Source organism: Xenopus laevis, chromosome 1S (genome assembly GCF_017654675.1).
Source record: "Xenopus laevis strain J_2021 chromosome 1S, Xenopus_laevis_v10.1, whole genome shotgun sequence".
Lineage (NCBI taxonomy): Eukaryota > Metazoa > Chordata > Amphibia > Anura > Pipidae > Xenopus > Xenopus laevis.
In genome coordinates, this window is record NC_054372.1 from 95,839,199 (window position 1) to 95,855,475 (window position 16,277).

The window sequence follows — 16,277 nt, forward strand, 5'->3', positions numbered from 1 at the left end:
AGGAGAAAAGGCTCAGGTTACACAGCAGATAGCAGATAAGCTCTGTCTGTCTAATGGTGTTTTCAGTTATCCACAATGTGGGACTGGGACACCAGGGGCCCACCCAAAAACCTTGAGACCAGGGGCCCATTCAAAGTATTATTTTCTTCCTTTCCTTGCTCAACCTCTATTTTCCTAGTCTCTTTTCTTTTCATACTATAACCTATTATTTCATCTATTTAGCCTCTTTATTCTCATAGAAATAGGGAATAGCCATGAAATAGGCCAAATGTTTAGAAGCAAGAGGCCCACTGACACCTTGGCCCACCGGGAGTTTTCCTGGTATCCCGGTGGGCCAGTCCGACACTGGTTATCCATTAGTTAACCTGTGCCATATAGCCGTTTTTCAATTTCCGCCATTGCTACACAACAGCTTGTTTATATGAACTATAATAGTGTTTCTGAAGCAAACAGATCTGTTTTACCAGTGCAGGGCAGCAGTACATGATATTTTCATTACTTTAAAACACTTTCACTTTCCTTTAAACTCCACAAGCCTTTGAACTTTGAACAAATCTGTGTTCACATATGATGCAGTTTTTGAAAATGTCAGAATCGAATATGTAAATTATGGCTAATGATAATGATATGATAAGGCAAAGTAAGTGCAGTTCTGTTGGAATTGTGTTGTATGGGTTATCACATACTTTGTATTAGCCCCCACTTGCTGCTGAACCCCTGATAATGTTCTAATTTCTATGGAAAGTTTTTTTGATGATACAGTACATATGGAACAATTTAGAGGTGTCCAGCTATTATACTAATAGTGATATATACAACCCAAAGATTCTGTGTCTGACATCAACAGTCCTGTGAAGTGTCATACAATTTGTGCAACAGTAATACATGAAAGGGGGCACAACTAGAGATTGCAGTGCTTCACAGTAAAATATTTTTAGGGCCCCTCACCTGAAAAAGGGAGATACTCTGTTTTGCATAAATACAATAAAAATGAGCATTAGTCGTGCCCTTTATATTTGAGACACTCAGGAGACGCTGTGCCGCTGCCTCTATTTTAACACCCTTTGGGGAATGTCAAGGTGTCTTATCTTCTCTGCTGATCAATTAGATAGAGTTTTGCTATTGCCATCCTCTTGGTTCAGAACAATAATGCTCTATACCCGAGTTATGTGAACCTCATAAGAACCTCAGTACCACAACTTTGTTATTTTAAGGGCACCATTTAGCAACAGGCAAAAAGTCACTGTTCACCTGTTACAAAATGGTCATGAACATTTTTGTTACTGATAACAAAAGAAATACTTTTTTTACATTGACAGTTTGGTACAGGAGCTCAAGCCTTAAGAATGTGCATGTAAGAAATGCTATCTGAAGTTTAAGGTGGCTTATTTAAAGCAAGGCACGTTTGATAAATGCACATAGCAGATTTATTTTTTAATTGGTATCTTTAAAATTAATCAAAAATATTTAGATAAAACAGTGGTATTATTTAGGGTTTCCTGGCTTAGCTCAGACTCAGGGCCAGAACTAGGAGTAAGCAGAGGAGGCCAGGATTTGGCCTTTTTCAGCAGGGTTCAGATTCTGCCGTATCCAAGTTCCTGGCCAAACCAAAACCAAATCCTTAAAATCATGTGACTTTTCATCAGACAAATAAGGTAGATGTAATTTTTATAATGCACAGTTCCTTGTGACCCTTTCTGGCCCTTATTTGCATTAAAGATTATCCCAGTCCCAAAATAGAGATTTTGGAGCATCCCTAGTAATTAATCTAGCTACCATTCTATGTCTACGAAGGCTGCTTATAAGAAATTGAAAGTACAGTATTGTTCTGGTTTTCGTTAAAAAGGTTTCCTAGATTTGTGCTCTTTCTAATTGCTGTCATGTTAACCCTACTTGCAGACATTCAGACATATAAAAATTACTTTATACTCTCCTTTAGTAAAAAAACAAAAAAAGACCATAATCAGGAACCACAGAGGTAAGAAAGTGAAAATTTAGAGAGATCCATGCAGATAAGTAAAAATACCATGCATAATACTATATTTACATATAAATTGGTAAGGGAGGAGGGTATATTGCTGGGCTACAAATAAGCTATTTAAACAAAATACACATTAAAGGCAAGTGCCATCTGTTTTGTGTCAAAGAAACCGAGACTGGATAGGGCTAAATCAGAACAAGAAATGGAAAGACAAAAGCAGAAATGAAGAAACATTGAGACTGAGAAGATCAGTTAGAACAGAAATGTTATCTCACTTAATTCATATTGCCTAGCAAAGGAGATATCTCATTTAAAACATCTGAATAAGTGAACACTTACAACTACATACTGTATCTTCAAGAATCATAATGATATCCTTTCATGCAATGCAAAGTTGAGGTTGTGCCTTTGTCCATTACAAGACATTGATATCTGCCTGGCATTTACAAGCGTAGGTACTATTGCATTTCATAGATTTCCATCATATACTATAGGTATGCTATAGATATTCAGGTATACATTAGGTATACTCCACTTTACTATGGTGGCATGGGGTATTTTGCCAGGAGAAGAGACAATGCAGGTCTCTTAGGTGTTTATTATTCTCACAATTCCCAATAAATGTCACAGTGTGTGACATGATCTCCAGCCTGTGGTTATATTACAATTACATGTTACAAAAAAGCAATTACTGATTACTGCCTGGGTACTGGTAACAAGGTGCCTGTCCATATGGAACAGATCTTGATAGATTGCCCTCAAGCTGCAAAACGGAAATGTTGTAGTTTATCAGATGGTTCCTGAGTGACAGAGCCTTGAAGCTTCTTATGTTGACCACACTGTCTGGAGATAATAAAGGAAATGGAATGTATATTTATTTTCTCTTGACTAAGTATAAATCATTCTTCCCCTTGATTATTTTTCCCAGACAGCAGGAGCAGTAAAATGGTTCCAAGTTCATAAGACTAAACAGGTTTAGGTAGGATGCAGTGATGGTCTACAGCAGGTCTGTAATGCTCATCAGATCATCTTGGTTCTATTTACTGTTTGCAGTCTGTATAAACATCATTTTCTACAACACTGGATGATTCTGTAGTACAGTGCAGTACTTTGCAGTTATCCATTGCTTTCTTAAGTGAGAAAGCAATCAGCATGTCTGTAATATTTATGATATTTTTCATTTTTTTTTTGTTTTAATAAATTACTGGAAGCTCTTTGCTAAGCAGGTTTCTCTTTATGGGTGTGTAGACTTTTGCTAAAGAAATGCCATGCTCTGCAGGAGTAAAATGTGCAGCTGTCCTTTGGTAGTAAAAGGCAGTTCTCTGCAGGAAACCACACTTTGACCATACACAGTTGTAGAGTATGCTCTGCTGTTCCGTTGCCCTATTAGTGCCACAGACGCAGAGAACAGCAAGTCACCTCCCTCTGAAGCACACACACTATATCTACTGTCTACTAGTCTCAAAGGAAGGGCAGCAAAACAGTTAGAGGCACCTCCTTCTCCCCAAGCAGAGTGTCCCGCTTCAGACTACTTCCCTTATTCAGCACCTTTAGTTTAAGTGACATCTTTTTAGCACTTCCAGCAACTAACCCATCAAAGAAGAAATCTTCATTGAAGACTGGGTTTCGACTGTTTTTGATAATGGTACTTCTCTGTCGATGAACCTTTCCTGGGTTCAGATAGAGAACTACACAGCAATTCACCCCCTTGGGGTCACAAATTTTGTCAAAAATTGCTGCAATCAACCTTACTCTAAGCCTGGCATTTGTAGGGTCATACTCTGCCACCAACCTCATACTACCACCTTTGCTAAGTCCAAGAGTGTGTTCCTTCTGCAAGAGGTCCAGAGGAAGCACTCCTTGCTGGCCACTACCAATGCCAGCTCCTTTAGCACTCCGCAGTCTTCTCCTAGGCATACTTGGACTGGTGTCTGCAGAACTACATTCATCTGTGGAAAGTGAACTGTTACGGGCAACTGAGTGTTTCAGCTTCATGAGTTTGGACTGAGTGTCTGGAGTAAATATCTTGAGCAGAGAGACTGACCTGGACAACAGTGGGGAGCTGAAGGGCGAAGATTCTGCTGAAGAGCAGGTATCACTCTCCCCTCCACTGAAATAACGATATGGATTCATCAAAGACATGCCAAAATCTGAAGGATTAAGTTGGGATCCTCCACCCCCATCTGTTCCACTCCTTCTCTGAGAACTAGGAGAACTTGACTGAGATGGGCAGGGAGAGAGTGATCCCTGCTCGCTGTGAAAGAGGGACTCCTTTCGACGAGTGTGTGGGCTTTCCATTAGAGTCACAAAACCATATGAAGTCTGTGCTTTGGGAACATATGAAAGAGACATAGCTGTCTGGGATTGAGGATCAGCATTTGTGCCTAGATCCTCTTCTGATGCCCACTCATCTGCACTCTCTATTTGAATAATATGGCGGTTGGCAGCCTTTAGTAAATTGCGGCTCTCTGATGTGGCTTTTGCAGGAAGACGGGGACTGCGCTGAGGACGTCGGCTTGATAAGTTCTGCTCAGAAGCAGATGACCCCAGGTTTGGTTTAGAAGAGACACCATCTCCTGATGAAACTCCCTCAGCCCCTCCACCTTCTGCTGGGACACTGCTAAGTTTGGGAGGAATGAAGAAGTCTGGGATCTTGTCTGGAGTCAGCACATTGCTGTATGACCCACCCTTAGACTTGTCAGCTGAATCTCCTGATTGGCGCCCACTACTGTGGTCTACAGTTCCACGGATTCTCTCCAAAAGCCACATTCTTCGTGTCCTCTAAGATTTAAGAGATTGGAAGAAGAAAGATGTATAGATAGGCTCCTATCTGAAAGAGATGCAAAAATAATTTCAGGTCACATTTACAGAATTTCAGCTCTCCACAACAACCATATTAAAGGTTACAAACAATGACGGACAGTTCTAAAAAGGGGTAAACTGTGACAGAACTTCTAATATTATAACTGAAAGTGACTGGAGGGATGGAATCACAGTATGAAACATTGGTGCTGTAGAACTACATCTATCACATACTGTATACGATCACTCCCTGTTTTTAGACCACACCCACTTTAAACCACACCGACGTTACCACAAGACCATGTCCAAATTAATAATACACCGAAGAAACAAAAGGTTGGTGCTCACTGCAGGGATATCACTCATGTGAAAAAAAAGTTGTCATATCAAGACATACCCTTAAATCCATACAGTATACCTCCTCCTCCTCCTGTGGATCACAGTACCCCCCAGGGCCCCTAACAATAATGTCCAAATGCTAACAAATCCCCAGTACAAATACCAGGCTTATGTTCCACAGGCAGAGCAGGGCACAAACAGGGAGCATAGGGAAGCATAGGGAAGAGTATGGCACACATTGGCAGAGTATGGCACACCAAAGAAGAATAGGGCATGCATAGTATGGCACTGCTAGTAAGTATAGGATGAGCAGAGTATGGGACGTATATGGAGCATGGGGCAGACAGAGTATGGAACACACAGGGAGCATAAAGCAGGCAAAGTATGGCACACACAGGGAGCATACAGAGGCAGAGTATGGCACATACAGGGAGTATAGGGAAGACAGAACAGAGCAGGAGACAGGGAAACTCATCATGACCACTTTAAGATGTACTACATACAGTGACACAATGCTGGTGCCCCATTGGCATTTTGAATAAGGTGTGAACAGGTGAACAATGTCTCAGGTGTGAACAGTACAGGGCTTTATGATGTGAACAATAGAGGTGTCACCGGTGTGAACAATGCAGGGGATTACAGTCTGAATTTGAGATTTAAACAATGCAGGGGCTCAGTACTGACCTTTTTGAAGTTTACAAATGGTAAACAGACACAGCAGGCAGACTTTTATGTGGAGGGCCACACAAGGGGGGGTGCGGGCCACCAGTTGGACATCCCTGCACTAGGCTAGGACCATTAGTGGATTAAGAGTTAACAGATGTGAGTCTTGGGAAACACAAGGTTAACAAGTAGCTGAAGTTCCTTTTTTATTGGTCACCCGCTTCCGGGGTCATCCTCCAATCTGTGTTTATTTCACCCTCCCTGCCTGTGTGAGGATCTAGGTGCACTAGATGCAGACTGCTGGGAAATAGCTGGGCAGTTTGTGGCCAGGATGTTCCACTCTAGCTTGCAACTATTTGTGTCCCCCCCAAATGATTACCATTGTTTCCATTTTGGCAATTAATGCTCCTTAAGGTTTCCGAAATTCTCTTTTTATTTATTATAGTTATTCTTTAGCTATACCTGTCTTTTCTATATACATTTTATTCTAGGTCCCTCCATACCTAAAGAAGTGCCACCTAATAGACTATGTAGCTGTACCCTAAAATTCTTTCTATTACTATTTATAAACCATTATTACTTATATGCTGTGTTGTTCAAGCACCTTAGTTAGGATCAAAACAATGCACTGTTTAATTATTACAGAGAAAAAGAAAATAATATATATGAATTAGAATGATTTGCTTATACTGGGCTTTATGGGAGATGGCTGTTCCATCACTGGGAGCTTTCTAGATAACAGGTTTCTCGATAAAGGATCCCATACCAATATATGTAGATTGTTAGAACCAGCAAAAGTAATTATTTTATTGCTGATTCCTTTAAAATACCCCTTTAGCTTATAGATATAAAATAAAGTACACATTAAAGAAACACATGATTGTGGGGGAAATGCTTATGCTCTCCAAATGACCTCCTATTGTCTCAACTGTATATTTCCTATTCCTTTTTATCACCTTGTCTCCCACAATGAAATAAGTAGAGTCATTACACATTTAGGACAAGTAATGAGTTATACTGTCAGTTTTAAGTTAATGATTTCCAATTCTACAGAGAGGCATTCAGAACAGAGCATCCATGAACAAGAAGGACGGTTTTAATTAGGTGTATCTTGTTGGCCCTTCACCACCAAAGCCCATGTCAAATTGAATATCACAGTTTCTTACTGCAGGCAAAGATTTGCACCAAGGTGTGAGACGTGTCGACCGTGACAAACAGTTTCAACCTTATCCCATAGGGCTGAGAATTTAGCTATAACAGAACTACAACTCTATCACTGACAGGCTGCTAAACTGGGTGTAACAGATTTGAGATCATTCTAGTTAATGTTTTCTAAATTGAACATCATTTCTGGGTCCTGCTGAATACGAAATCCTCCATAAAACTGTAATTGAACACCATGCTGAATCCTGGATTAAGCGTATCCATAGTTAATGCAGAATGAAATACATGTCTCTCTCCTTGTTACAGATCTAGGAGGAATCAATGCAATGCCTGGCACTGTGTCACAGTTTCACATGTTGCATGACAATGAATACCAATCAGAAGAGAAATGAACTGCTTGGTAACCACAAGTAGTCTGATAAAAACCAACATACTGTATTGACAGCTGCACATCCAAAGGCACAGTCAAGACGATCTAAGGAGCGGTTAAGTAGTTAAACACATTTTTAAAATAATTTCATTATGGGATCCATTATTCAGAAACCCATTATCCAAAAAGATCAGAATTACGGAACAGCCATCTCCCATTGAATCTCCCATTTTATCCAAATAATTTAAATTTTAAAAATATATTTTCTTTTTCTCTGTAATAATAAAACAATGCCTTGTACTTGATCTAAACTATGATAAAATTAATTATTACAAAGCAAAACCAGACTATTGCGGTTATTTAATGTTTACATGATTTTCTTGAAACTGAAGGTATGAAGATCCAAATTATAGAAAGATCCGTTATCCAGAAAACCACAAATCTCAAGTAGTCTGGATAACTGTTCCAATACCTGTATTTAAAAACCCAAGTAGGCATGTTCAAAAAATATATTTTTAGTGATATCAATGACTGTATTTGTTGGGTGCTATCTGGTAAAAACAAGTATATAACACCAGCCTTTTAAAGGAGAAGGAAAGGTTAAAACTAAGTAAGCCTTATCAGAAAGGTCCATCTAAATATACCAGTAAACCCCCAGTAATACTGCTCTGAGTCCTCTGTCAAAAGAAACACAGCATTTCTTTCCTTCTATTGTTTACACATGGGCTTCTGTATCAGACTTCCTGCCTTCATCTTAAACCTCATTGCCCTGGGCAAGAGCATGCTCAGTTTGCTCCTCTTCCCCACCCCCCTCCCTTTTCTACTGTAATCTGAGCCCAGAGCAGGGAGAGACTCAGGCAGGAAGTGATGTCACACCATGTTAATACTGCAGCTCCTATCCTAAACAAACAGAGTTTCTAGAGCTTTTTACTCAGGTATGGTTAAACATTCTACAGAATAAATATAGCATTCCAGCTTGCACTATTGCAGCTAATCTATTGGCAATAAAATCCCTCCATAGCTTTCCTTCTCCTTTAAAGAAGGAAATTATCACAGGGTAGATCACTTGATCTGTGCTAGGCATTATTGGTCTTGCCAGTTGCCATTGGTAGCTGGACTCCTATATGGTGTGTGTGTGGGGGGGGAGTTCAGAAAGCTATGAGTTTATGCTTACCTCCAAATCCTGTGCAATATGTCTTGATGTCTTAATGGGACCTTGTCCAGGTTTATAAACAAAGTTAGAAGCCCACGCACTTAGAGCTTATGGAAAGCCTATCAGTCAGTGAGGAATTATGCCTGAGTTTACACCTTACAAAACAACAGCAGCAAGCTATATTGTTTGGTTTAAACATATTTGTCAATATCTTTCGGTCCTTTCCCTACTCTCAGTCAGTAACCAATATATAAATATTTGGCCAAAATGTCACTGTGACACTCCCTTCTATTTCACTGCCTTTCTAACTCTCTCCTCCTACTTTCTCAGTGTCTCTCTTTCTGCCAGCTCTACCCAACCCCTCCCTGGACTGTAGCACAGATTACACCTTTTAAATTCATGCCAATAATATACACAGCACCTGCTTATTCAGTGTTTCAGCCAAACACTGTGGTTTTGCAAAGCTTGACTGTTCCCAGAAAAATAAGTCTCTAATGCTCCCAGAGTTAAATATGAAATATAGCGTATGTGTGCATGAGACTTGGTATATTCTTTAGGTCAAATAAGCTATAGAACATTAAGAATATGCAGTATAAGACTACTATCAGCCTGCAGATGAACAGATGAGGAAAATCCTTTATCAAATTCATTTTACTGGGTAAAGCAGTGCTGCTCAAAATCTACAGGTGTGCTAGAGGATTTTTTATGTGTAATCATTGCCAAATATATGGATGCAATTCTACCACTAGTATCATTTTCCCCTTAATTTCAGCGTAGTATGGCACCTGTAATACAATGTGTACCACAACTTCAGGTAGTTTACCACCTCCTCAAAGCGCCTCTTAAATTCCAGCCCAACCTTGTGTCTGTGTGCCACAGGCTGAATTGAGGTAGAAGTTGCAACAGTAATGTAAGCGTGCAAGTACCTTTGTTAATAGTGTGTGCAAAACAGCATCCGATTTTGTGCTTTCCTTTGGTAAATTTTCACCTGCACAACCTGCAAAATAGATCTTCTCAATGACACATGCTTGCAATTTGATTATTGTTAAATAGTTGGGGAGCAACACAAGCATGAAAAAGTCCCTGGGGGTGAAAAATTTGTGCTGTGATTGGCTATTTGGTAGCCTATATGTGGAATGGCAGCCTACAGGAAGCTCTGTTTGGCAGTACACCTGTTTTTTATACAACCAAAACTTGGCACAAATTTATAAATAAGCACCTGCTTTAAGGCCATTCCATTCCAAGGAGTTGGAAAGCAACATGTTGCTCATGAGCCACTGGTTGGGGATCACTAGTCTAAGGCATGTAAAAGCATTAACCATCCACTATTTACTAGAGCAAGTGAGTGCTGTAGCTTCACATTAAGTGGCTAAAAAATAACCTTTCAATGTAAACTGTAAGTGTACAGTCAACTGTATCCTACTTTCCTATATCCTACTTTTGTCATCAAACTGCTATAATTCTTAGGGGAATGTCACTGTTTCATAGATATGCCACTAACTATAAAATAATACAGTTCTACACTTCATATCTATGCTATCCATCAATAAACAACATATATCCAAGCAGTCTTTATTAATGTTCTATCGATATGCACATATGTAAATGCTCCGTTGATGATAATAAGAGATACATTAATTGCTCTACAGACAAATGTGTGGGATCTGCTTTCCAAAAAGATGTGCAATGATCTGCAGGGCTATGTAGAAGCAAAAAAATGAAAATGGTGTTTAGATTTATGTGAGATGGTGTTATATTGATCACAAATAATACAGATAATGGTGAATGTGAGAACAGAAAAGATCTTGTTCCTAGTCTTGCTGCAATGTTTTATTGTTGGTGCACTCCTGATCAATGCCATATTACCAGCTAGATCTCAGTTTAACCCAAACAATGAGCTGCACAACACACAAGAATGACATTTTTCCCTGCACACTGATGTGCTGATGTGACGTTGCTGAATTAGTGATTTGCATCTGGCCCTTTAATATACAGTCAAATTTACATTTATTGAGAATGTTTACCTCCTGCGATGATCAGGTCTGTCAGTTCCAGGGCACTGCAGAAAGAGAGATCACTATCAGTAGACAAAATCAAATCTTTAACAAAGAAAATAGAAGTTAATTTATTCCAGGTTTTTCTTGGGTAAAGCAGTCTAGAGAGGAAAAGGGGATTTTGGGCACAAGGTACTGTGGTTGTTCAGATGTTATGGGTAAGGGTTGAGCAGTTCAGCACTGAAACTGATGTGTTACGTGGTTTTTATAGGAGGTGGGGGACAAAAACATGAATGTCAGACCTCCAGCCCTAGCTGCGAACTGCATCACTGAGAAAACAGTTTCTAGAGCTACAGCTCCCAAAACTGGAGCTACAGGTTTACCACCCCTAGAATAAAGAGTAAGTGGTTTTAACCTATGTTTTTGATAGACAAGGAAACATTTATTTAAATAGGAGTAGTTAAAGGGGAGCAGTGGAAAAATTATAACAGGTAAGGGTTTTTGAAAGGTTTTTTAATGTCCTTTGAGAAAAAGAAACTGAACAATGCAACAGGATTTAAATGGATGTTAGAGGTGCTTAGGGTTCAGACAAAAAAAGTGTAAGGTTTGTATTTGGGGTTATGAAAAATGGTAAAGGGAAGGCAGGATTTTGTAGGGTATAAGGTGTTACGTTCTCAGAAGAAAAGGTGCATACTGAGTTAATTGGAAATAGCACTGGCCATTGAGAACCTGAAAAGCTGTTTACCTATCTCTCTTTACTGTTTGATCTCCCAATATTTAGAGTACAAAACTCCCTGTATCAGAGTCCCCCATCAGTGAAAAGAGGGACGAATGAATATTGTCATTTATTTCCCTTAAGGTAAAACTTTGATGAAATCATCTTTATGACAGACTGCTGAGCCAAAAAGCACTGCAGCGTACACCATTTCCTCTCCCCCTCAGCAGTGAAAGGGTTACCAATTGAGCTAACAATAGGCAGATGCATGAACATTAGAGGTGGTGACTGGAGAGCCTACTGCAATTATATTTATAGCAGCAACACAGCTCTTAGCTGGGTTATGTCACAGTAACTAAAGTAGCTGCATTAAAAATTATCTTGGCACTTGAAGGGTTAACTCTAAAAGCAACCAATCCAAATTAAAAAGCTGTGGACATGCAAGTAAACCTTATACACTGTATGTCACAGCAACAGCTTCCTAACCTTCTATACCACAGACCCACCACAGATAAACACCACACATATAGCAGAAACATTTCAGCAATTTTATGACAATCAATGGCAATTGCACAAAGACTGCAATAAAGTAATATTGGGTTACATTAACAGGTAATGTGTAGAGCAAATATACAGATTCATCCACCTTACAATCTCAGAAGCTTAAATGCAGAAAGCATTGCCATTTGCCTTGTGATGCAAAGTAAAGACTCTTTTGGAGAAAGGACTGCAGCAAGCCTTGCAGGGACAATGATTCAGTTTTCCACGCTGAGTGCAGTAAAGGTTCCTACCTGTTGGTCTGACTTACTGTATCAGCTGTGTGAGTCTTCTTTCAGAGTAGTTGGTTCTAAATTACTATCCAGGTGGCCCTGGAGTGTTGGGTGTCTGATTCTGCTAGGATTCGTAGATGACAGAAGGAGGTCTTGACTTATGGTTAAAATATAACTGTCACGAATAGCTACTACTGATTAAATTGTTCAGGTGGTCCTTGCTGAATTTGTGGCAAGATCTTTGGGATTCCTAGTTGGCTTGAAATGATGCTCTGCTAATAGTAGTCCAGGAGATCCTGGATAGATGTTTCTGGGTGTTGTTAATGTGTACTGTATAGGTGGTTATTCCTGGTATCTTCTGATCTACTAGTCCATGGGTTAGCTCATCTCCACTCCGGATGACTGTGAAGTGGTCAAGAATTTCTTTACAGCAATATGAATATAGATATATGAATATACAGCACTCTAGCCAACCACAAGTAATGCCTCTAATATACACCCACAGCTTTGGGCTGCTCCACATGCAGGATCACATAGTTGATATTTACATCCAGGCGAGCGTTCAGTGTGAGGGATACCAAATCACTGTTCAAGTAGACAGCACTCACCAGTTTAAATATGAAGAAAAGGTGCACCTTGCTGTCAGTCTGGCCAATCCCACTTATAGGCTAGTGCACAGTGCCATCTATTGGAGAAGTATAAAAATATGATTTTTTCCATACCCTTAAAAAATAAAGAGTGTAGTTAGCATTACTCATTATCTGTACACATACTACCTATAAATATATTTTATACATTTTTATAAAATAAAAGAAGAATTTGTCTGTCCTGTCCTATTTTCTGCTATAGTGGTTTTACCTATTAAAAACAAGGTCACAGAATCTGGCTTTTTAACAGACCTGGTATCATTCATTTATGGAGATCATTGGGGCACATCCTAAATAGCAGGAAGACCCATTTCTGGGTGCCAATCATAAGTGAAAATAGGTTTACCGTCAGCGCAGATGATGAAGACAGTAAAATGTATTAACTGGTAGAATAAAGTTGGCCATAGATGTTTAAATTATCTTTTCATATTGTAGGACCAAGTTTATACTGAAATGATCCTATAACTATATGATTTGTCCATCAACTAAAATGACCATTACAGGTGATCTTGTCTAGTTGAAGCTGTGGAAACTGCGCTGCCTGCTTGGCCCTGCAAACAATTGGACAATGGATACATTTCACTATGATGAAAATCTTCTAATCTGACTAATCAGTTTTCTGACAAATTTGTACTTACTTACTAAAATTGTAATTAATCGTTTTTTGCTGCTGGGTTCAGTGACTTCCATTTGAGAGCTAGAAATAGTCTATAAAAATGTAACCAAAAGTTGAAAAATGAAGGCTAAAAGTTAACTTAAAGGTGAACTACCCCTTTAAGAATAACATCTTATGTACTGTATTCTAGAAACCCAACAATGAAAGTAAATAAACTGAATAAAACAAGTACAGGTATGGGACCTGGGGTTTTCCAGATAACAGATCTTTCCGTAATTTCCGTAATTTCAATCTTCATACCTAAAGTCCACTAGAAAATCATGTAAACATCAAATAAACCAAATAAACTGGTTTTACTTCAAATTAGGATTAATTATATCTTAGATCGTGTACAAGGTTATGTTTTATTACAGAGAAAAAGTAATTAATTTTAGGAAAATTAAATTAGGATTATTTGATTACACTAGAGTCTATGGGAGACAAACTTTCCGTAATTCTGAGCTTTATGGATAAGGGGTTTTTGGATAATGAGGATAACGGATCCTATACCTGTATAGGCTTATAGTTTTCCAATAACCCGATGACACGGGGCACAGCCTAGGGAAGCAGGGGCATGACAGAGCCAGAGGCGCAGAAGCCTCTCCTAGTTGTTAGTGTGGGATTGGGCACCTGAAGGAGTTGGTCAGGGTCACATGGGCCAGGCTTAAAAGAAAAGGGACTGAGGTTGCCGGACTGAGGTTGCCACCCCCATTCCATTTTGTAGCAGCCCCAATAAACTACCCACCATCCCCCAAAGATATATGGTAGGTGACGGCAGGTCATGGAGTCAGGAACCAATAGGTGTGTGAGCACGGGAGTAGCTAGGTTAATGGGTAGCTGGAAGGCCTGCCACCTCAGGGGTAACGAAACACCACAGGAATAGGATTCGGTTGGGTAGCAGGTGGGTTACATGCTACTATGGCAGCTGGTAGCGCTGTTGTGCAGTTATAAGGTTTTCTACAGTATGTGGGTATTCAGGAGTTGTTTGTTATACAAATATTATTGTTATGTTATGCTATGCTGATGATATGGTATCATTTATCGTACTGTGTTTTGCACTAAAATAACACTTGTTATAATAAAAACTGTTCTGCAGCCTTTTCATCCAAAAGCATAAGTGTTGTATTTCATGAAAGGTCTTGGAGCGAGGGGGGGAGCTGTTGATTATTGGGTAAGGGCTGGGACAGGTATCGACGTTGCCTCTGTCATGTATAATACTTGATTTGAATTTCTAAGATTTGCAACACAGCGTTTTACTCATGCTCCCTGGTAATCTAAATACCTGTCCGGTAAGGACCTCTAATCTTATGTCCTACTTGTTTTTGCTTGTTCTGTTGTTTGTAATTGGTTCGCTTCTATTTACATTCTTCCTCCAGTCCCTTGTACAGCTCTGTGGAATATGTTGACATTTGATACAGAAACTATTCAAATATTGAATAAATATTGTCTAATTATTGAAACCATTTGGGACACATGACTATATCACTTCAACCCTGTGGATTATTGAGATCTTAGTATTTCCCATTTGGAGAGCTCTCACTGCATATAATGATGGCGTAGATGTGATAATGCTTTAAAGAGCATCAATGATTGCACCATAAAAACAGCTGCTCAGGAGACACTGACATTACTTATCTTATCAAGACAAATGCAGCAGCACTCCACAAAGCTTGTTTTGTCGGTAATTTATTGCACTGCTCTGATAGGGAGGAGACACAATGCCGGAACAGAGGCCATTATGTGACTAACATGGCCTGATAAATGGCTGTGCACTGCCCAAGAAATTGTGTGTCCTCAATATCAACAGATATCTGGCAAAACAGCATTCTACAGTATACGTAACTACATTTATATTCCATTAAATAGACCTGAGTGGGCACCGTGGGTGGCACAGTTAGTATTATGTGAGTGTGGTTTTTCTTTGTGCTCTGTTTTTTTTAAAAAGATAATATGCACTGAGCTGAACAAATTCTTTGTTGTTGTACTGTAGTTATAAAATAGAACCTTTCTTCGGACTATCTGTGCAGCCTTTATTGCACGCTGGAATTCACCAAAAAAAATTTTTAAATAATTTTTTAGTTTAGGGATATATATATATATAATTTGTATATATAATGTAAACAATGGTAACCCTCCTGTTCTCCTTCTGAAATAAACAGCGGGTCAGGCCCGGATTTGTGGGCAGGCCACAAAAGCACTGGAATAGGGCGGCATGAAATGAAAACGGGGGGGGGAGTTGTTTGAATCTCCTGCCCCCCTAGTCCCCTCTTGCCTCCGAGCAAAACAAAATTGTGAGTCACACACATGCACCACATACAGTATAATCCCTAATCCATACATCCCAACTGTCCCATTTTGAGTGGAACAGTCACGATTTTGACAGGTCAAACCGCAGTCCCGGCTTGTTACTGAAATGTTTCTCTTTCTCTTCTCCTGCACTGAACAGCCAGAAAAAGATACAAAGTTTCTAACTAAGGGCATGGACACACATTCAGATTTTCTGCAGTGGTTTTTAAAAAAGCTGACCGCCACGTAAATACATTAGTGTCGTGTGCCATTGCCTAAGCTTGAAACCGCTAAGTGTATTTATGCGGCGGTCTTTTTTTTAAAAAAAAACACGCTGTGCGGACCGCGCAGAAAACGCAAAGTATCACCACACGTGTGTTCGGGGCCTTAATTGGCTTTTGGCTGAGAGCCCAGAACAGCCACAAGGTGCACTTGGATACTTTTGTAACAATTAAAGATAAGCAAATATGTAATTGTAACAATTTAAGATAAGCAGGTCTCTTGGGGAAACTGACTTGCAACTTAAAGGGCAATTCACCTTCATTAGCAAAATGTTAATAACACATAAAAACCACAGAAATGTGTTCAATCTTTTATAACCTGACAGATTTTGCAAAATGAACATGGTAATGTGGGGGAGTGGCAACAAAAATGAACGTGGTCAAGAAATCACTGCTCTACTAGTGCCAAATCTTTTTTTTTCCATCTTTCTATTTCAAAAATGTTGCAAGGTATATT

At 39.4% G+C, this 16,277-nt stretch overlaps 1 protein-coding gene across 2 annotated transcripts; it reads right to left on the bottom strand.

Moving 5' to 3' along the window:
* Nucleotides 1-446: 446 nt before the first annotated feature.
* c2cd4c.S (C2 calcium-dependent domain containing 4C S homeolog) lies at nucleotides 447-12,539 on the bottom strand. 2 transcript variants are annotated; one of them, XM_041579939.1, is made up of 3 exons: nucleotides 11,990-12,539; nucleotides 10,497-10,531; nucleotides 447-4,811 (listed from the first exon to the last, which is right to left on the bottom strand). In XM_041579939.1, exon 3 carries the CDS (start codon nucleotides 4,748-4,750, stop codon nucleotides 3,443-3,445), a length of 1,308 nt encoding a protein of 435 aa, XP_041435873.1. In that variant the 5' UTR covers nucleotides 4,751-4,811; nucleotides 10,497-10,531; nucleotides 11,990-12,539; the 3' UTR covers nucleotides 447-3,442. The 2 variants fall into 2 exon arrangements, with proteins under 2 accessions (XP_041435873.1, XP_041435874.1); XM_041579940.1 differs by having other exon boundaries at nucleotides 11,973-12,539.
* Between the last annotated feature and the right edge of the window lie 3,738 nt (nucleotides 12,540-16,277).